This window comes from Spermophilus citellus (genome assembly GCF_964194105.1).
Source record: "Spermophilus citellus genome assembly, chromosome: 10".
Taxonomy (NCBI): Eukaryota; Metazoa; Chordata; class Mammalia; order Rodentia; family Sciuridae; genus Spermophilus; species Spermophilus citellus.
In genome coordinates this window covers 116,884,483-116,906,712 of record NC_138197.1, presented here as the reverse complement: position 1 = coordinate 116,906,712, position 22,230 = coordinate 116,884,483, and the positions used below count along the sequence as shown (strand labels likewise).

Genomic DNA, 22,230 nt, shown 5'->3' with positions numbered 1-22,230 from the left:
TATCATTATAAACTGTAGTGTTTCTGTTTTCTTTACTTATTATGGATAATAATCTTATTAGACATTTTGTTTCATCTTATGGTGATGTACAGTGAAATTCTTCCATTAATAGCATCCTTTATTACAACTTTTTTAAAAGCAAAGGGGGTGCAAAGGAGTTGGTAAAGCAATAAAATCAATTCTAAAACAAGATCTATGTGTTTATAGACTGTAAATAGTAGACTTACCCTTATGAAGAGTATTTTATCCCCTAGTCGGTATCGTCCTTCAGATAAATACTCAATAGAAAATCGATGGGAACAACTACAAGGAGGATCTTCAGCAATATGTTTAACCTAAGATTTAAATAATGTAACAAAATTTGGTGCTAGCTATACAAAGTATTTTGTTTAAAGTTAAAATGCAATGTTATTTGATAGGAAGATAAATCACAAACACAAAAGTTTAACTATACAGTATCTCTTCTCCTTTACTTATTAACAAATACTGAGATTAGATGTTGCCAATCTAACACAAAAGCCAACAGTGATGTGATGGAATCTAGGCCTCCCTCTCTCTCTCTGCCCAAAATGCAGTCAGGCTTGCACTGTGCTCATGACAGCTGAAGAAGGTCTGCAAATGTGGAACACAGAGGTCAAGTCAAAACACATTTGGTGAGTTTAAGGAAACATATGAGACCATTATTAAGCTTGACTTGTGGAATTAAGCATTTGTGTCAAATCAAAAACTGGCCAGATAAAGGCTAAGGAGGAATTTTAACTTCTCCCTTAATATTGTACTAAACTAAGATTTATTCAAAGTTATTTAAATATACAAAGACATATTCCTATCTATTCACCCATGACTAGGTAAGATTCTTAAAAGTTTCAATTCAAGAAGCATTTTTCTAAAAGTGTTTATTCTCTTTCAATAGTCTGCTAAGGAGAAAGGAATCAGGGGAAAACTCCACTTCTATACCTCGAGAATTATTTTTATCTCAGTAAATGAAAAACGAAGATGGTAGAACCACAGTAAATATAAAAAGAAATTCAATAACTCCATATTCAAGCTGGGTACACACCTGTAATCCCAGCTACTCAGAGGCTGAGCCTGGAAGATAGAAAGTTTGAGGCCAGCCAGGGGAACTTAGAGAGACCTTGTCTCCCCACAAAAAATAGGAAAGAGGGGCTATGGTTGTGGTTCAGCAGTAGAGCGCTTGCCTAGCATGTTTGAGGCACTGGGCTTGATCCTTGGCACCACATAAAAATGAAAAAGAAAAAAAAGGTATAAAAAAAGTTGTATTTGTTTAAAAAAAAAGGTATAAAAAAGTTGTATCTGTTTAAAAAAAAATAAAAAAGAGCTAGGGTGTATATAGCTCAGTAGTAGAGTGCCCCGGGGTTCAGTTCCCATTACAGGGGAGTGGGGGAGATCTATATTTAAAACATGGAAATTAAAATAAATTGATTAAATGAAGACTTTTTAAAAATCTGTCTGAAAAAATGTCATATATATGCCACTATCAAAAATATTTGACTTTTCTCTAAAATCACATTTTGCAAAAATAAGATCATGAATATTTTTCTCAATTACTTGTCACACAGAAGATATCTAAATAAATTAATTGAATTTAACTTAGGTATGATGTTTAAAAAAAAATTCTCTTCAGGTAGGCCCAATTTAGCTGAACACTGAGGAATTTATTTGATTGTCTTAATTATCTTCCCAAGATCATATATTTATAAGTGGACGATAAAAATATCCATATAGTACATATGTAAGGAAATGTGTTCATTTGTAGTTTCCATAGCAAGAACGTTGATCTCAGAAGTCACTTTCCTTGTTTAAAATATTGAAATAACCACTGAGTAGTACAATATTGCTAGTGCTAACCATCAGCACTTACCCATAAGCTCAATAAGACAATGACTCTAAAATAATAACTGTGGATAAGAAGTGTTTGCTTCTGGTTTTATTTATTGCATAATTAATATCAGAATACTAAAGGAAACAGCTAAAAAATTATCTCCAATGATACATTACTATTATTTTCATTCTCTTTGTTTCTATATATACATATTTTTCACAAAATAAACATTTTTTTTTGTTGCTACACAGTTGTCATGATGACCACATAAAATTATTATTCTGTTAAGATAATGAATCCTAATTCACTAAGCCATTTCCCCATTGGAAGATTTTATACTATTTACAATTTTTACCAATATAAATAGTACAACAAGCATTTTTATTTGTTTTTCCTGTTTTCAATCATAATAAAAATGGAAAAGGAATATTTTTGTAGCTCATATCTGTCAATTTTTTTTTAAAGTATGCATAATTTTCCATTACTAATAGCAATCCTTAAGTGTAGTTTCACCAGAATTTACGGGAACAGTTTTGTTTTGTTTTTTCCCCCTGCAACACTGGGAATCAACTCAGAGCCTCAGCTATGCCAGGCAAGCACTCTACAACTGAGCTACATCCCCTGCCCAGGTTTCATAATTTTAAGAAATTTTGCTATTGGGACAAATGGTTTTTCAGAGCTATTTTAATCTGATTTCCTTGATTATCAGCAAGTTTCAACATTGTACTTTCTGTTTGTGTGACCATAGTCTCAGCCCATTTCCCTACTAAAAATTTCATAGTCTTTAAATAATAGTGAAATTAACATACTATATTTCTCACTTAATAAAAATACTTTCCTGATTTTTCCTTTATATTTTATTATAGTCTTTAAAGTTACAAAAAATTTTAAATAAATTTTACCTTTTACTGGCTGTATTACTTCTGCATTGATTACTTATGGTCACCAAATGTATCAATAAAATAATGTAGGTAAATATATTTTGATCTGATAAAGGCATGGCTGACATAATCTTAAACTTGTCTTGCAATGCTATCTGAATGTTTTATCAATGACTTTTGTTATATTAAACAAATCAATCAAAGCAATACTTTCTAAATGTTTATTAGTAATGATTTATTCATTATTTTAAAAGAATTTTGGACATTAAGCATTTCTATAAAAATGCTATAAACTTTTGAATTACTCTAAAGAACAATCAGTGGAATATGTTTGATACTCGGTTTACCTCTGTCACTTACACAGTAGTCATTGCAGAGACCCACAGCCTAAGGAATGTAATTCTATTAACTTCTATAGAATGAACAAGTAAAGTTAAGAAAATCTTCCATTGTAACCCACTGTCTAACAAATATGTAAAGATTGTATGAGGGGGAATATTTAAAAAAATTGATTTTTCCATTACAATTTTTCTTCTTCCTATATTGTCCAAGTATCAGTATATCATCTACTTCACCTTGGAAATCACCTTAGATTTTCTCCTTCCCTCATAATCAGTCACTAATTCCTGTCAATTCTATCTCCTAAACATGGCTTATAATTGTTCCTTTGGCTCTCTGCCCATTTCTGCTCAAATTCAAGTTCTCAACATCTTATATTTGGATTATTACCATAAAACCAACTTAACCTTTATATGACCATGAGAGTAATCCTTATCATTTGTGAGATTATAATACTATCATATTTTTTAAAAAGAATTAATGAATTTTTGCAGCTTATAGCACCCTTCATGATAGGTTTCAGGCTCTTTGCCCCATGATTCCTCAATTACATATTCATTCCTCATCATAAGCAAGAAATGACAAATCTCCTCTAAGATAAAGTACCCATCAGAAAGTGGGGATTATTAACTGGTATTCTTATTCAGAACTGGTATTATGAATAAGAAATATTTTCTTTTAAACACAGTATAACCAGTGGCAGTATAGAAAAGCAAAACTATGAGACTTCAGGTAGGATAGTCAAAAGAAAATATGGTGATTACTTACAGCTTCATGTAGCTCTTCATGCTGACAGCACGATTTTGGTATGTTGATGGAATCTTCAGGTCCAGAAGTATTAAGCAAGGTCTCTTCTAACTCAATTTCTTTCTCAAGTTTTACTAACACTGGTGGCTCAACCCCATATCTGAAAATAAGCCAGAAAATCTTATCATTCAAACAAAGGTGGACCAAGAACTTCCTTGTATATCAAGATAGATTGCCTTTTATTTTTAGAGCAGAGATCATATGATTCTCTTCTACCAATTGTTTCACTGGGACATCTAGAAGTGCCTTTTTAAAAAAAAAATTTTTTTGTTTTTTAATATTTATTTTTTAGTTGTAGTTGGACACAATATCTTTATTTATTTATTTTTATGTGGTGCTACAAGTGCCTTTTTAATGTCTCACAGATTACCAAAAATCAAGATTACAACTTTCACATCATTGCATGTATTTGGTTACTATAGTTCTCTATATTCTTCCTCAGATCCTGAACGTTGGCTTTAAAATCAGCCAGAAAGTAAAGAAGGTTTAGGGCATACCAAGCCTTATCCTTCTTGTCAGATCCTGTGTTCAGAAATTGCTTTGCCTTGGAGTGCTTTAGGACTACATTCCCTTGCCCTATTCTTAATCTAAACATTTTAAGTAATCACTTTCACAATTTAATATTAAATGAAGCAAGATACATGAGGGAACAAATGTTGACATATGCTCATGCAAATAGAACAAATAAAGACACAAAAAGAAAGATAATATAGGAAATTAGGTTACTTCATTTCAATCAAGAATCACTTTCTTTCATTTTAGAAAACAATGTTCTATCTAAGCTAAAATTAAGTAACTTAAAAGAGCTTATGACACTGAAATTCTGAAATATTGTGGAATACATACCTTGACACTATGCGGCCAATTTCAAGCAGACAAAGATATACTTGTCTTGGATCTTTGTGTAAAACTGTGGGAAAATAAAAACATATTTTAAGGAGGAGAATTAGAAATGTTTTTGACATGGAAGAGAGAAAGAAAAGAACAATGGAGACAGTGGGTTTACTTGTTTGGAAAAGACTTAAAAAAGACATTTTTATTTTCTCCACATATTGTTATTTTCTATAAATTATTTTTAAAAACTGGCTAAAAAGAAAAGGATTAACATTTACCATGGATCAAATTTCTATAGCATTTTAGTTTTTGAAAACTAAGGGCTTAGTAATATTACACTATTTTTATTCCGGATCTCTCAATAGGAGATACCATTAGAAGAAATATATCACCTCAATTTTACCCTAAATTATCTCTGACTATATGCCATTATCTCTTAAACGTCACAAAAATAGAAGAGGAGAATATAAAGGTAACTCAGAATATAAAGGTAAACAGAGATACTGTTTATAAAAATTAAAAAAAAAAATGGGCTGGGGATGTGGCTCAAGCGGTAGCGCGCTCGCCTGGCATGCGTGCAGCCCGGGTTCGATCCTCAGCACCACATACAAACAAAGATGTTGTGTCCGCTGAGAACTAAAAAATAAATATTAAAAATTCTCTCTCTCTCTCTCTCTCTCCTCTCTCTCTCTCTCTTTAAAAAAATAAAATAAAATAAAATAAAAGTCCTGATCACAGAATTCATGTTAAATGTACCAATATAGTAATTGTAAATCATCTTCTTTCTGTTCTGGTCCTTATTAGAAACTCTAGGAAATTTCTGAATCTGAATCTAATAATGTATAATGTGTGGTGAGTTTTATGTACACTGATCCCTCCAACAGAAATGGCATTTGTTCTTTGATTTCTGAATAGCACCTTATAATATACCCAAAGCACAAAGTATTGTTTTTCAAAGCAATAAAAAAGCCTATATTCAAGTTTAAAATTCATAACAACAAATGAATTTATCCTAATTTTTTAAATCTGTTTTTCCAAACACTTAGGATTACCTAAAATTAGCATTTGTTTCTCTTAAATTGCTTTGAGTTACTAGCAAAATGTAAACATTTAAGAGGCTCGTTGCTGAGGCCTTTAGAGAGTAAAAAAATTAGATCATCAGTTCAATGCCTAAAACTGAATTACTGATATTGACAGTGAGCTTCAGGATAATCAGAGATATCTCTTACTGATATTGAAAAATATACAACAATCTTATATTCTTTCAGAGCCAGAAAACTAGAAACTAGAGAAGGCAAAGCATTTCCTTTTCCCTTTGATTTCTAGAAGCTGGATGTACCATCAAATCAACTACATTATTAGCAGTGATCAACACACCTGGACTAAAAGCAGGGTGTATACTGAGGGGTGAAAGAATAACCCACTTCCTTCTACCCTAGATAGGAGTATCCAGTGGTGCAGGTGATAAGGATGTGCACTGTCAGAAGTAAATTTAAAGACTATAGTAACACCAATTAAAAGTCAATTTGCCTTTTATTATCCCCACAAAATTAGCAATTGTAAATAATGTCAGTGATAAAACTTTTCCCTACCAGGGCAGATTCCCACCATGCCTACCCTTGATAGGCTACTGTTCACATCATAGCATTGTAAATTCTACTTGTGTATTGTAGACATATATACAGATGTATATACATATATAAATGTTTTGAAGTATGTGTGTGTGTATCTATGTGTGTATAGTCTAAAAATAGCTACCACTTTAATAACTATACTGATGCTTCTATTGACTTAAAGGAAATGAGAAAATAATGTCAATAATTCTTCAGTAAAGCATGACTTTTCAAAAATGAATAATAAAAAACATTAATCCATTTGGGATAATCAAGTTGGCAGCTGTTGTTTACAAGGTAAATCTAAACACTATAAACACACACCATTTGGCTTTCTATTATTTATGTAATTATCCAATTAAACAGAAATTACTAGTAATTTAAACTTGGTAAAGTAAACTTGATGAAAACATTAATTAGTAAGCATTAGTCCAGAACTTCCCACAATCAATTCATTAAATAAAATATGGTTGGGGCATTCTAAATATATAAAATACTTAACTATAAATGAAAAGCTTAATGTATTTAATTTAATATATGATTCTCCAATTGTTCAACATAGAATTAAAGTACAAATTTTTCTAAGAAACTGAGATATGGCATTGTAAGTCACTATTTGGAAAGATGAAATTTTGAGTCCTTATTTGGAAAGAAAAATTAGGAGGGACACAAAATACCCTAACAAACATTAAAAACTCTAACAATGATAGCAATACCACTTACCTAAACCTTCAGATTCAAAGAGGTAAGTTTCATCAACCCCAATGTCTCTACACCAGTGAAGAAAATTGGCGGTATTGTCTCTGGCAAAGAATGAACCTGATGCAGCATCTTTCTTACAAGGCACTTTTCTCATTGGAAAATTCTGGAAAAGACATAAGGTTCTTTTTATTAGACATCCATTTTAATATTATAAAATAAATGATTATTGCTTTGAATTTAACTAAAAAGTACACAACTTTAGGGAGAAAATATCTTTTTTTAAATACTTAATTTTAGTAGTAGTTGACACAATACCTTTATTTTATTGATTGATTGATTGATTGATTGATTGATGCAGTGCTGAGGATCGGAACCAGGTCCTCACACATGCCAGATGAGCAGTCTACCACTGAGCCACAACTCTAGCCCGGGAGAAAATATCTTTTTTTTTTTTTAATATTTATTTTTTTTCTCGGCGGACACAACATCTTTGTTTGTATGTGGTGCTGAGGATCGAACCAGGGCCGAACGCATGCCAGGCGAGCGCGCTACCGCTTGAGCCACATCCCCAGCCCAAAAATATCTTTAAAAATGATTTTATTTCACTTTTAGTAAACTCAGAAAATGATTCCTTAGAAAATAAACTGGTCAAAATTATCAGTAGGATCAGACTTCTTTAATCTCTCTTTTTTAAAAATGACAAAAGAAGGAAAGTCTGACAATTCCAAAGTATATTTCTCCATACAAAATCATGGCTATGCTCAAAGTTAACAAACATACTCATTTTTTTTTAACTTCCTTTCATGGAGATTCATGAAGTCAGTCCTGAGTTTCTCAAGGAGACTATCAAAAAAGGAAGTAGTTGTCCATTCTTAATTCAGGTTCTTTGAAAAGTCGACAGTCTAAATTTCACAGATCCCTAAGTTTTTATTATCAGGCCCAAGAATATTTATTTGGATAATCTGCTGAAGCTGAGGTGGAGGGAGTTACTTTGCTTTAGTTTAAATTTCTACTTGAGAAAACAATTCAAGAAAATGATTTTTTAATGTAATAGGTACAATATGCACCTCCGCCCCTTAGTTCTCTCTTCCTAGAGATAGTCACTATGACCAGTTCCTTATATACCCTTTATATAAGGTATATCCTGTTCCTATTATCTTTCAGAGGTAAGGCTTTTTTTTATAGACTATGTAATAATTATAAAAAATAAACAATACAGTAAATACAAAGGTAAATAGTACCCACTGAAATTCTCCCCATTTTCACAGGACATCTCTAGGCATAGCTATTTATGCAGCTGTACCTACCAAATGTCACATAAAGATGCTACTCTGCAATTTGGTGTGCATGTATGTGCACATGAACTCTTATTGACAGGTTGCAGGAATCTTTAAGGGTTGAAAATAATAGATTTAAATAATCATTTCTAATAAATGTACAATATTCTAATGTGTTTAAGAACCTTAATTAATTTTAACATGTTTTTATTGAAGAGCATTTAGGTTGTTCCTAATTTTTTTTACTAACATTTTTATAAATTGGTAATTTTCTTAGAATAAATTCCAAGAAGTAAAGAATTATACTGATGGATGAGGTTTAATCTCAATGTTTTACATATATGTATATATGTCTTGTTCACTGTCCCCCAAAACAGTGATACCACTTTATATTTCCACTTACAGTATATGAGTGTCCAGATCTTAAACTTTTGAAAACACCTACATCTGATGAAAATAAAGTAAATCTGATCTATTTCAAATCATGACCTAAGGGTCAATGAAGGAAAATTTTATTAAAATTATTCAATCTTTGGGGCTGGGGTTGTGGCTCAGCAGTAGAGCACTTGCCTAGCATGTGTGAGGCCCTGGGTTCAATTCTCAGCACCACTTGAAAATAAATAAATAAAATAAAGATATTGTGCCAAATTACAATTAAAAAATAAATAAATATTTTAAAAATTATTCAAGCTTTAAAGAATTTACTACCAAGACACTATATAGAGACTATAAAGAAGATAATAATAATGTTAATGATGATGGTAGCTACCTGTGTGCCAGTAACTATCACAAGCTCTTTTCTCACTTAACCCTTATAAACATCTGGCCCTGTAAGGAAGTACCCTATAAGGAAGGTATGATCATTGATCTTAAGAAGAGTTAGCCACAATGCATCAAGCACTATGCTAGATACTATCTGTATATTATCTCATTTAAGTTCAATGAATGCTCACTGCCATGGTTTAGATATTAGGTGTCTTTCAAAAGCTCATGTGTGATACATTCCAAGAAGGTTTAGAGGTGAAATGATTGGGTTATAAAAGCCTTGACCCTATCAGCGCATTAATTCCCTTATAAGATTAACTGAGTGGTGACTATACGCAGACAAGGTACGGCTGAAGGAGGTGAGTCCTTAGGGGTGTGCCTTTGGAGTTTATACTTTGTGCTTCCCAGAACCATGTCCCCAGCTGCTTTACTCTGCCATACTCTTCCACCATGATGTTCTGCCTTATCTCAGACTTTGAGGAATGGCCAGCTGTTCATATACTGAGCCCTCTGAAATAATGAACCCCCAAATAAACTTTTCTTCCTCTAAAATTGTTCTCATTAAATTATCAGGTCTTTTGGTTACAGCAGAAGAAGGAGGAAAAAAAAACTGATTAAAACACAAATAAATCCCACAGGGCAAATGTTAATATCTCCACTTCACAGAAAACATCTTTTCAGATGTTCAAAAAGCCTAAGTAAATTCTTCAAAATATCATAGCCAGATGTGGGATAGAAGTTTACAACCTTGTAAAGATGAAAAGAAACATACATAAACAAATTAAATTATACCAACCAAGGTATAATATCACCTCTATCAAACATTTACTTACCCCTGATTCTTCAGAGTTGCATGCTTTCACCATATTTTGAAGAACATCAATCAATTGGCATAAGAGCACTCCATTATCAAGTTCTTCCAATAGTCTTTCTGCCTTAACTTCAATATCTAAAAACAAATTTCAAAGGTAAGGTTCTTCTAAAAAGAGTAAATTCAAATAAAATGATTAAAATTTAATTAAATAAAATTAGGTTACAGCTAAAAAACAAAACAAATTCTGATCATACTCAAAATATTCCCTCTTAGAAGAATAGTTAAAACAAATAAGGTCAAGTTAAATGAAAGCCAACCGAAACAAAAATATCTGTGATGTATTACTGCAGAAAAAGATAAAGACAATTGACATGTTTCATTTAAAATAAATTCATTGAATATTAATAGTTTGCATAAGAGAACTTTTTATAAATAAGATTGATTTTGTTGTAGTTTAAAAATTAAATCTAATACCATAATAGTCAGACTTTTCACCTTTAAAAGCATTATTATTACATAAAAAACTTTTTAAATTATCCAAATCATCAAACTGTTATCAGATAACCAGATCCAGTGTTTCATGTGTGTTTAATTATCTTAGGAGGACCATAGATGATCTTGAAATGCCACATAAAATTCTGTACTTAAAGTGAATTTTTCTGGTAAGAAAGTTCAAAGAATTCATCATATTCTCTAATAGAGTAAAACATATAATGACAGATATTCTCTAACCTGACATTTCCTTTTGTTTCATATGTCTCTAATCCTCAATGTCTCAGAAATAGTAATTATTTTAACTACAATATAAATTTCACTCAGAATCTAATGATTTACACAAGACTGTGGAAAGATCAGTTAAAAAAAATAGACCTATGTACTTTTAGAAAAAGATTTTAATATAAACAATGAAATTTTGATTATTCAAAAGTACTGACCTCCTCACTTAAATCTCAAATTTCCTACTATTCCAGACCCAAGGTTCAGGGTGAACCACAGTATTTCCCCTGAACTGGAGGGAATTTAAGCTTGGTAGGAACAAGCAACTTAAACATTTAATTTTACTAGAGCATCTAGAACCAATATTCCTTGACAAAAAGTAAGGTCCTAAATAAATATTTATTGAATAAGAGATTATAATTTGGGGTCTCTTGGCAAGCCTTACCTAATAGACCAGATAACCAGATATACAGATCTTCTTGCATAGGCAACAGAGTAGCTTCATGCCTCACAGCTATCCACTCATCATACTGACAAACATCAGCCAACCCTGGTCCATGTCTGGGGGTCAGAGGACTCCGTGGACTTAGAGGCAGATCTTCTCCAAACCACACCTAGAGAAAACACCAATTGGCTGAATTAATGCAAACTTGGTAACAGTCACCATGATTCACATCTACATTTAAATGGCAAAGTATAAGCCAGACACAATATACTCATGCACAAAACTGTATCAACTCATAGAAAATACATAAATTAGAAGTAACTATTAGTTTAGATACTTGAAACATTTTCAATATTTAATACAATAGTGACAAGGTAAATCCCTAATAAATGAATGGATTTTACTATTGAGCCAAGAGGATAAAATTCAACAAATATTTTTCCTCCACTTGTTAGCTGAATAAGTTTAACAATGACTTGACCAGAGATTGAGAATTTCAGCTGTGAAATGGGTTATGATATCTGCTTTTCAAGAGATATCTTTGCAGCAACTGGCATTGGGCTTTGAAGATAGAGATTAAATAAACATTTATTGAATGGACAATTAATAAAATGTAAATGGCATTTTAAACTTTACATTATAAAAACAATGCTTTTTAAAAAATTAATTTCTAAATATTTGATTTAAAATAAGGGAGTGGGAACTACAGATGTTGCTCAGTGGAAGTGTCTTGCCTAGCATATGCAAGATCTGGGGTTTGATCCTCAGCTTTAAAAACTAAAATAAGGAGAGGGGGAGAAAAACTAGGTCCATGAGGCAAATCTTGTCTGTCATTTGATTTTGTATGGCCCACAAGTTAAAAGAGAATTTTACATTTTAAAATTGTTGTTATGTAAGTACCTATTTCACAGCCTTGATTTTGCCTACTGACCCACTAAACCAAAAATATTTACCCATAAACAATCCTTGGTTTAGAATAAAAATTGATGTAACCATATCATCAAATTAATACTTACAAAATTTTAAACACAACTAGATATGCTTTAATATAAGATTATTTATAGAAAAGACTATTGATTCTTTAAGTTGTAAAAGAAGTAATGATGTCATCATGAAGTCACTTTTTACAAAAGTGACAATAGCCTTTGTCCTTCTTCCTGAATAATTCAAGGACCCAAGTGAAGTGACCAGAAGGTTCTTGGAGGGCAGTTGCTTAGAACAACTGAGAGGTCATCCACATATGGGGATAAGATTATGCAAAGTGTCAGATCCTGAGCAGGATAATAAGGGAACCCAATGGAAGCCAGATTTCTCATTGCCAGAGAAGAAAGGACAAATATGGAATTGGGCGGGGCGGGGGGGGGGGGAATGAACCCTATGACCTTTTATCAGAAAGCAAAGAAGCACTCAAAAGATATGAGGACATGAAAAGAGAACAAAAACTAGCCTGAAGGGACTTCTATTGGCTAAACTGGGGGTAAATAAATGACAGGAATAGATTATACCACATTGACTAAAATAGACAACTATGAGTCCATACAGATGTAAATAAATAAATAGGTTGAAACTTTTACAAGTATTGGGATGTTTATAACATTATTTATGCTCAAAATACTTACTTAGGGAGAAAAAGAGTAATTTTATAGTAGAGAAACCTGACAGTATCATAACCAAGTGACAGGGTGAACACTGTCAATAACCATATGCCACCGATAGAATGCAATGAGAAAAACCAGCATCTTTTAAGTAATATTTCTGCCAAGATGCACAACCTGAACCCAATCATGAGAAAACATCACGCAAACCCAAATTAAGGGACATTCTATAAAAAGGTTGTTCTAAAATATTCAAAAGTGTCATACAGACTGGCAAAGAAAGATACCATTCTAGACTGATTCAGACTCAAAAAGAAACCAGACAGCAAAAGGTAACACAAGATTCTGAACTGGATATTACCAGGACAACTGGCAATATTTGAATATGACCTGAGTATAAAATGGTAGTATGTGATATCAGAATATAATTCTGATTATTTCACTCTGATTTTATAGGAAGATGTCCTGGATTTTTTTTTAAACACACACTAAAATATTTGGAAGTGGCAAGACATCCGACTGTCCACTTGATATTTTTTAAATATAGAACATTTTCCCCTTAAAATACATTAAGATTCATTTGAGGTAGGTCTTACTATACAAAATTAAAAGCCAAAGCAATACTATATGTAATCTAGACAAGCTTTGGAGGAAAAAAATTAAAACCTGCTTTCAGTCTCCTCTGATGAGAAATAAACATGTTTGAGAGAGAGAGAGAGAGAGAGAGAGAGAGAGAGAGAGAGAGAGAGAGAGATCCCAAAGGTAAAGAAAGAAAATTAGTAAATATAAGAGGTATGCAGGAGTAATGAAATCCAATAAAAATACCCAAAGACAAAATGAAACTTAATTTGAGGAACATTATTTTGGGAATTATAGGTAGAAACTGGGGAATGAATTCCTAAACATATGAGGGTTCTATAAAAATTTAGGAAAAAGATGTCATTTACTTTTCTGAATTCAGCAAAGATTTACTGGTTCTTCCCTTCATACATGTGTTACTTCTGTTTGTTAACAGAGAACTCAGTAAAGTAACTTAGTGTGCAATATTCAATCCAAAATATTTGAATAATTGAGAAAATAATATTAGCAAATGACTCTAAAATCAAAATCAAAGTGTATCTTACAACCAATCATATTTTATTATGCTATTTGTACTTTTAAATCATTGGCTGAGCTGAAAACAGGCAGAGCAGGTACAAGTGTTTATCAAGGAAAGATGAGCATAAGTTAGGAGGGAGGTTTAGAAAAAATTATGTGTAAACATGGAAATGTTAACATTAACAAAAGTCATTCTCACTTCCTGATACTTAAGAGAAGAGACCAAGGTTGAATTTTCCTTTTATTGTAAGCAGAAGATGTTATAATACCCTGCGCTACTCAGCAGCATATTAGTGTTAAAAATTAGATGTTAATACCAAAACTGCACATCTAAATGCTGTTTATTTGTATTGAAAGCTGCCACATTGCAGAGATTCTTAATCCATAAGCAGTTTACAGATAAACTTACATACATGAGGTTTCTTACAATTTGAATTAAATTATATGCTTACACATGGATCATTTATCCGAGAAAGAATTCAAAGGTTTTGTCAGATTCTCAAAGAGGACTATGACCCCAAAGCAGTTAAGAACTATTGTTCATTGACTTTTAGACTGTATGTTTCCTTTATTAATCAGAATGAAGGACATAAAAGTAGGGTATGGAAGATTTTAATGTATTAAATTAATAAGAAATCAATTGATTACAAAGATATACCGGATGTCTCCTCTCTTCAAAGTACTTATAAATAAGTAACTGTCTAATACATTAAACAGAGAAAGAGCTAAAAATTTCTTACTTTCAGCAGGGAGAGAAGCAAAAACCTCCATGAGAGATATCAAGGTTACTCTGGAAAAAGAATCAATAAAGATGGACCTGTGAATCTAGATCAGAGATTTCACAGGAATAGAAAACAAAACCATGGGGGAAAAAAATCACCAATAAACTACTAAAGATCCTCAGCATATGAAAGAGAAAAACATGGATAATGTGGCAATGAGAAAAGCACTCTATAAGAAATCAAAAAACTATAATCAACAAGAAATTAGTGTTTAAAGACTGAAATGAAGAGAGGACAGATTGAAGGAATCAAATCAAAATGGTTTTGAGAAATAAAGGAGTTCTGGGCACAATGGATGTGAATGTGAAAGAACACAAAACAGAAGAATAAGACCTCTGGGGAGACTGTCATCAATTCCCAAAAGAAAAACAGCATGATGGACTCCATCAGTAGAGCAGAAGGGTATGGGACATAACATAGGAAGGCATACAAGCAGACTCGCACTCAGGGTTGTTCCTAACCATTTGATAAACATATTCTCTTTTCTAAGCTTTATCAATTGTTATCTTGGTAAGCCTTCTTTCTTAGTCAAAAGAAAGAGAGGCTTTCATGTCACAGGTACTACCTCCAGTTTTACAACTCGATAATTTGGTGTGCCAAGTTTGGTACAACCAAACTTCTGGAGCACCTGCTAGGTACTATGCATTCTTGATGGCCCTCTGCACACATTATCTCATTGATTCCTCACAGCTGCCCTGCAAAATAAGAACTATTATCCTCACGTTACAGGTAGGGCAGAAGATACTCAACAGTTAAATAACTTGCTAGAATATCACAACAGAAGTAGCAGAATGATGATCAGAACTGGAATCTGACTAACTCTAAAGTTCTTACTTTCCAGCACGTTGTATTATCAGCTGCTTGTATATTTCTAGATAACCATATTAAATATTACTTTTATCTTTAAGTTAATATTCAATCATGTTCTAGTTATAATAAAGTAAAGAAAACAAAAGGATATAAGACTAATATAACAAATACCAACCCTGAATATCAAAGATAAGATTATCCTGGCTTGTCTCATTACCCCCAGATATAAAATGAACAAAAAAATCTACTCTGTAAAATTTCAAATTTTAACCCCCAGTCATGTTCAGACATTTACAGAGCAAATGTACAATTATCTAAGAAAAAAATATATATAAATAATTGTTTTCACTGAAAGTTTTTTTTAACTGCAGTTATGTACTAAATTATAATAAGGGGAAAATGATAAAATATTCTAATTCTTTTATCAAAGTGGTACAAATAAGATGGATGCACCAACTCTACGATATATTTTATTCTTTCAAATGTTTAATACAAATAAAACCTTAGACTTAAAAAATCTTTTTAGAAATAGAAGGTCAAAAATATACTATTCCTGCTATCAAAATGTAATGCTTTAAAAAAAATTTAAAGACATTTTTCCAAGAAAAATACTTACTTGAATTGCAGGCTGCATGGTCATCTATATGGAAATGAAACAGCTATTCTGAAAACAGAACAAACATTAATACAGATGATGGCAGCTTTCCCACTTTCCAAAATCCCCAAATCACAAGATTTTAAAATGTGTTTTTCTCTTATTTGACCAAAAACATTCTCTTCCTGTTGGAATAGTTTGACTATAAAAGAACTCAGTAATGACTCCCTGCTTCTTACTTCCTAAGGATGCTTCTCACTTGAAAGAGGAAAACCTGAAACATACTTTAATATGTTGTTTCTGGCACTAGTATCAAGGAATTAATGAAGCATCTGGCCAGTAACATAAAATTAACAATAAGACTTTGCTTATGTAAAAGTCTCCCAGAATTTCATTTTCCCTGTAAATATAAGATAAATATAAAAATCATAATACCAATACTGAAATTCAAGCATCTTTCAACTGATTTTCATAGGGATCATTTAAGATCATCTGGACTTTAATATAAATTCACAAGCTTAACCATAAGCTTTTTCTGCTAGACAACAAGGTAATAAAGATAACTATCAATTTTAACTATGAAACAAAAATACTCAATTCCTTCCTGTAAAAAAATTCAAAAGACAAATAAACAAAAGAAATAACAATTTTAGTTTCAAAGTACAATTCTTGAAATCTACAGAAAAAAAGAAAAACTTTAATTAGTTAAATTAGGTTAATGTAATTGTTAATATATTTTCAGGAGAAAAGTGAAAAGCTTAAAAATGTTCAGAATAATACATACTGTATAAAAACCTAGGATTATTGGTTGCTTATAGCAAAAATAATAAGCTAGTCTACTTTTCATTCTACTAAAACATATTAAGGAAAATAATAAATAAAACCATTTATAAGACTAAATACTTTCAATTTCCAAGGAAAAGTTATTTTCTCCTCTAAGTCATATCAAATATACCTCATGCACACTGCCAACTATACATACCACTTTCCTTTCAGGAACATTTCTTCTGATACCAAAGTTGAACCTGAGCTAAACCTAACTGAAGAGTCTAATACTGTAACACATTTTCTTTGTGGGAAGGCAAAAGACAACAGAATGTCCTTTTTGATGTCATTTTCCTTCTCTCTACCACAGCAAAAGGCCAAAGAACAAGTGAGCATTACTAATGAGCTTGTTATGCTTCCCACGAGCTAATTCAGTGGGGAATACATTTTCCTTTAGCATAAATAATCCTTTGTCCCCAACAAAGATCCACAGTAAGAAGCTTCCGAGACGATTTTTTAAAAACGCAGCAAAGAAGCTGTTCCCATTAAAATGGAGTTCCACATAATCAGACAAGAGCTTTAACAGTTGGAACTGCCAACCCAAAACAAAAGAGAGTCTAAATTATAAGGCGTGTGCAAATCAAGAACAGTGACACATTCACAAAGGAGCTATCAGAAGAATGTTTAGCAGTTGCATTTTATGAAAAAATTCAACAAAATTAGTTTTATGAAAGAAATGAAGAATTTTACACAATATTCAGTTACTTGAACTTTAGCAAAATCATATACATAATATATATATAAATCATTCTTGTGTAATAGAATAAAGAAATAATAATCTGATTAGCATCAAAAAGAAATTATTTAACAAAATAGTACTCACATAAATTGTAATGTATCCTCATAAATGAAAAGCTATTATGTATATCAATATATGCTTTTATTGAAAAACTTTTATAAACTGTCAAGATTCAGTCATTACTTAATGAGTACTATGTTCCAAAGTACACAAAGAGCCAGTTTTTAATATTTTATAATCATCCTTTATTCTCTTTCTAAATCTTTTTGTGTCCCAGGCATTGAATCCTGAGAGTAGCTCCTTGGTTAGCCCTAGTCCCCACTCTGCATCATAGCCACAACTCCAGCTTTTCACTCATTACTTATTTTATCTTTCCTTAAAAGTTCCAGTCTTAGTTTTTTTCATATAAACCAATTATACTGAACCAGTAATACATAATATTTCCTTTTTGAAGCTGAATTTTTTTGAAGCTGAATCTTAACTAGCACTTTACTTTGCTTTTGTTTTTGTCTTTTAGGAAAAGTCTACTTCAATTCTTTGCCAACCTAAGGAAGCTGTTCCCCTTAGATTGGGGGTCAGGGGAGGAATCTCATGTGACAAAGTCCAAACTACACTCTAAACCTAATGGGAATCTTCCACAATACAAAAATATATGTATAGATCATAAGTTAAGGATACTAAGCTTTTAAAATCCAGGAAAATGTGAGAAACATAGAACAGGCCCATCTACCTTAGATTTGACTTAAATTAGGGCCTAACCCACTGATCCTAAAAAGTGTCAGTCATGAGACCCTCAAGATTACATGTCTTCTGGTTTGGTCATGTTTGATTTGAGAAGCCTTTAAAGACATTCAAGTAGAAATGTCAGGTAGGCAGCTAGAAATACTAGGACTAAAAGTTCAGGAAGAGATTGACAGCAAATACTTGGGAAGTAAAGCCATTGTAAGGAATAGCATTTTCTGATGAGAATGGAAAAGAAAGTGAAAAGGGTTTAAGTACAAATGCAATAAGGCTCTACATTACAATCTGACTTCAGATCATGGGGGAAAAAGATAACCTGTGGAGCTGATCCTGGGACCCTTGGCAGTAGGCTCTGAAGCTGAGCACTTTTCCATTCCTTTCCCACATTATAAAATATGATGCGGAGAGCTAAGTGTCATGACTCAGATCTGATACAAATCTGGGCTCAACCAGGAATGGCAAAAAAGCAGACCAAAGTTAAAATTCTTCAGAAAAAAAAAAATGCTAATAGCATTAATTGCTACTGACCCACATATTCATTCATCACTCTGTCACCAGATTATTGCCAAGATACATATACTGCAAGGACATGATAAATGCCAAAGTTGGGACAGTGGTTACTACTGAGGGTGGGGGAGGAGACTGGGGAGGAATGCACAAGGGCCTTTCAACTGAACCAGAAATGTTTTATTTCAAGATAAGTGGTAAGGAAACAGGTATTTTTACACTAGTCTGTATGTATGTATTCAAAAAATGTTTCATCATTTTTAATGCTTCATTTAGAAAAACAGTCAAAGAACATATCCTTTATGATTTATTCAGAAGTTGAAAACATTTCCCAGCTTTGAATTTTTGAGTTAAATATTTCTTATTTGTCTGATCCAGAAAATAGAAATGCCATATCTATACCAAAATATTTCACAGGGCTAGAGGTGTTGATCAGTGGTAGAATGCTTGCCTGGCATGTGTAAGGCCCTAGGTTCAAGTCCCAGCATGTCCCCCCCAAACACACACACACACACACACACATAATGTGTATTAACATGTCTTATCATAAAGACAGCACAGCACTGTAGCAGTAGAAAGTATTAGATTTATCTGTTTTGAATTCCAGCTATACCATATATATACTAGCTATAAGACCTTGGGATAGGGTAGTTAATTTCTTGGTGCTTCAGTGTTCTCATCTGAAAAACAGTAAATTACCATCTCCTTCAAATGACTGCTGTAAAAATTAAGATGATAAATACAAAGTACTTGACACATAGCTAGCATTTAACAAATGAAGAGTTATTAATTTTATGATGAGACATAATTATAGTTCATTTAATATAATTTATCAAATTAAAAAGATAAAATAAGGCTAATAATATTCAAACATTAATGATAATTTGGAAAGTTTCTTTTACTAACATAAATATGGTTCTAAGTAAAAGCAAAAGTTTTATAATATCCATGTCATTACTAGAAGTCAGAATTTGTGACTAAGATCCTCTTTGCTAGAATGACTCTTCAGGATTTTTTTTTTTTTTTTACATAGGGCCTTTGCTCCATACAGTCTCAATTATTTACTCATGCCCTTTATTGAACTGGGCACTATAGGTAAGAAAGGCAGTGGTGAACATAACAGCCATGTTACTGCCAAAATGAAAGTAATAAACGAGTTGGAAAGTCTGAAAATAGCAAATACACAACTGAATACACAATATTAAATCATGGTAATTGTTTTGGAGGAAAGAACAGAATCCTCTAAGAGAGATGAACATCAGGGGCCTACTTGAGATTAAATTGAATGAAATTATTTTGCTAGAGGAAAAGCTTGAATTGAAGAATGGTAGGAATTAGCCAGAGGAAGAAAGGAAGAGGAATTATGTACTTAGAGAATGACTTTTGCAAAGGCTTTGAACAGAGAAAGTCTGATGCATTTCAAGAACTGGCTTGGGAGAAAGGGTTGGAGAGTTAGGCAGTGGCCAAATCACAGGAGGCCAAGTTGAAGAAATTAAATTTTATTCTGAATGCAGTGGAAAACTGCTAAAGGGTTTTAACAAAGTAGTGGTGACAAGATCTCACTCATAGTTTTAAAATAGCTCTCTAAGAAGACGAATATAAGTGAAATAGTGATGAGTTTCACAGAGAAAAGGGGAAACAAGAAGGAAGGTGGCTAAAGGAAAAAAAAAAGAGCTAAGGAAAAAGAACTAAAGAAACAATGAGAGAGAAAAAGGGGGGGGGGGATAAAAACAGAGCAAAAGCAACAGAACCTAGAGAAAATGAGATGGAAAATAACCTGAAGTGGGGAAGAGTTAGAATCTACTGCAGTAGTTTAGTGACAAATGATGGTGACTGGGTTAGAATCTGACAGTGTCTCCAAAGGAATGGTTTGATAGATGCCACAATTTGGACTTGGAATCTTCTGATTTGGTCATGTTTGATTTGCGAAGCCTTTAAAGACATTCAAGTAGCAATGTCAGGTAGGCAAATAGAAATACTAGGACTAAAAAGTTCAGGAAGAGAAATTGACAGCAAATACTTGGGAAGTAAAGCCATTGGAAGGAATAGCATTTTCTGATGAGAATGGAAAAGAAAGTGAAAAGGGTCTAAGAACAAGATCTGTGAAAATCCGATATTTTACACAAGAGAACTCAGCAAAAGATATAGAAGGAATAGTCAAAGAGATGCCTCATCTTTTCAACTAACCCAGGCTATAGCTTTCCTGATGGAGCTCTTTCTAGTAGTCCTTCTTGTTGGCCTGAATTAATTATATTTTTAGATCTTGAATTCACAGAGTATTTCTCCTAATCACTTGCCTATATAGTATCCTGTACTATTCTGAATCATTCCTGCATATTTCTTGCTTAAGTTTCTGGATAACTATTGAAAATAGTGTTGATAGAAAGATTCAAGTCTGAAACTTAGGAAACAGATTTGGTGAGGGAAATGTGAAATCCCTAGGAAACATTGGTTGTCTCCCTTTTCCAAGAATTTCTGCTGCAGAAGAAATGAGACAGCAAAGCTTAGGAAGCAGCCACATGGTAGACATCAGGGACCTTTTTGATATTATTTATTATGTGACCTGAATTAATGCATGATTTTGTCTCTTATTCAACATGTCCAAAGTAAAATATAGAGAGAGATTACTGGTCAAGGTACCAGCAAATTAAATGAGCTGCCTGATATAACAGATGACTCAGTAAGAAAAAAAATAATTAAGGCTGGTGTATAGGCAGAGATTCCAAGAGAAGAGGAGAGAATAGTTGTACCAAGGAACAAGGATTCTGATCAACATGCTACTCAGGAATTCAAAGGACTGCCCAAATAGAAACACATACATTTTAATTATTCCATCAGACAGAATAAGGATCCTGCACCCTAAAGGTTTCTGCACCCTAATATCCAGAACATGTGAATATGTAATCTTACAAAGAAAGGAGGACCTTATGGATCAATTAAATTAAGAACCCTGATATGGGACAATATCCTGGTGAACCCAATTTAATCACCATAGTCCTTATAAGAGGGAGGCAGAAAGGTCAGAGTTATAGAAGATGGTGTGAAGACAGAAGCAGAGAGGGGATGCCATGATGGGGGAGAGAGTGTGTGTGTCTGTGAGCTGAGGTGCTACACTGCTATGAAGGTGGAGGGAGAAGCTAAGAAAGAAATGCAGATGGACTCTCCCCTGGAGGCTGCAGAAGGAACACAATCTTTCTGACACCTAGTTTTTAGTACCATTAAGACTAACTTCTGATGCCAAAACTGTAAGATAATAAGTCTGTTGTTTTAAACCACTAAATTTGTGTTAATATGTTATAATAGTAATAGGAAACTAACACACACCTTATCTGAAAGGAAGACTTGCCCAAAGGATCAGAACATTTGATCTAGAAAAAATAATATACATGCAAAATATAATTAGGTGTAACTAAACCAATATGTGAAACTTCAAGGAAGAGGCCACCAGCTGCATCCAGAATGCTTAAACATGCAAAACTGAGAGACCAAACCCATTGTGAG

The 22,230-nt window shown here is 32.6% G+C and overlaps 1 protein-coding gene across 5 annotated transcripts in view; it reads right to left on the bottom strand.

Moving 5' to 3' along the window:
- GAS2L3 (growth arrest specific 2 like 3) overlaps positions 1-22,230 on the bottom strand; it is a 32,664-nt gene that overhangs the window by 5,548 nt on the left and 4,886 nt on the right. For 3 of the 5 annotated variants that reach the window (XM_081311899.1, XM_081311895.1, XM_081311897.1), the window contains exons 2-8: positions 15,939-15,986; positions 11,038-11,206; positions 9,895-10,010; positions 7,041-7,182; positions 4,717-4,780; positions 3,832-3,970; positions 228-335 (exon numbers count right to left, since the gene is read on the bottom strand). In XM_081311899.1, coding sequence (XP_081168025.1) covers positions 228-335; positions 3,832-3,970; positions 4,717-4,780; positions 7,041-7,182; positions 9,895-10,010; positions 11,038-11,206; positions 15,939-15,962 — 762 coding nt within the window. In that variant the 5' untranslated portion in view covers positions 15,963-15,986. Of the gene's footprint in view, positions 1-227; positions 336-3,831; positions 3,971-4,716; positions 4,781-7,040; positions 7,183-9,894; positions 10,011-11,037; positions 11,207-15,938; positions 15,987-16,899; positions 17,031-22,230 lie in introns of those variants that run through there. The other 2 variants (XM_081311896.1, XM_081311898.1) reach the window with 2 other exon arrangements.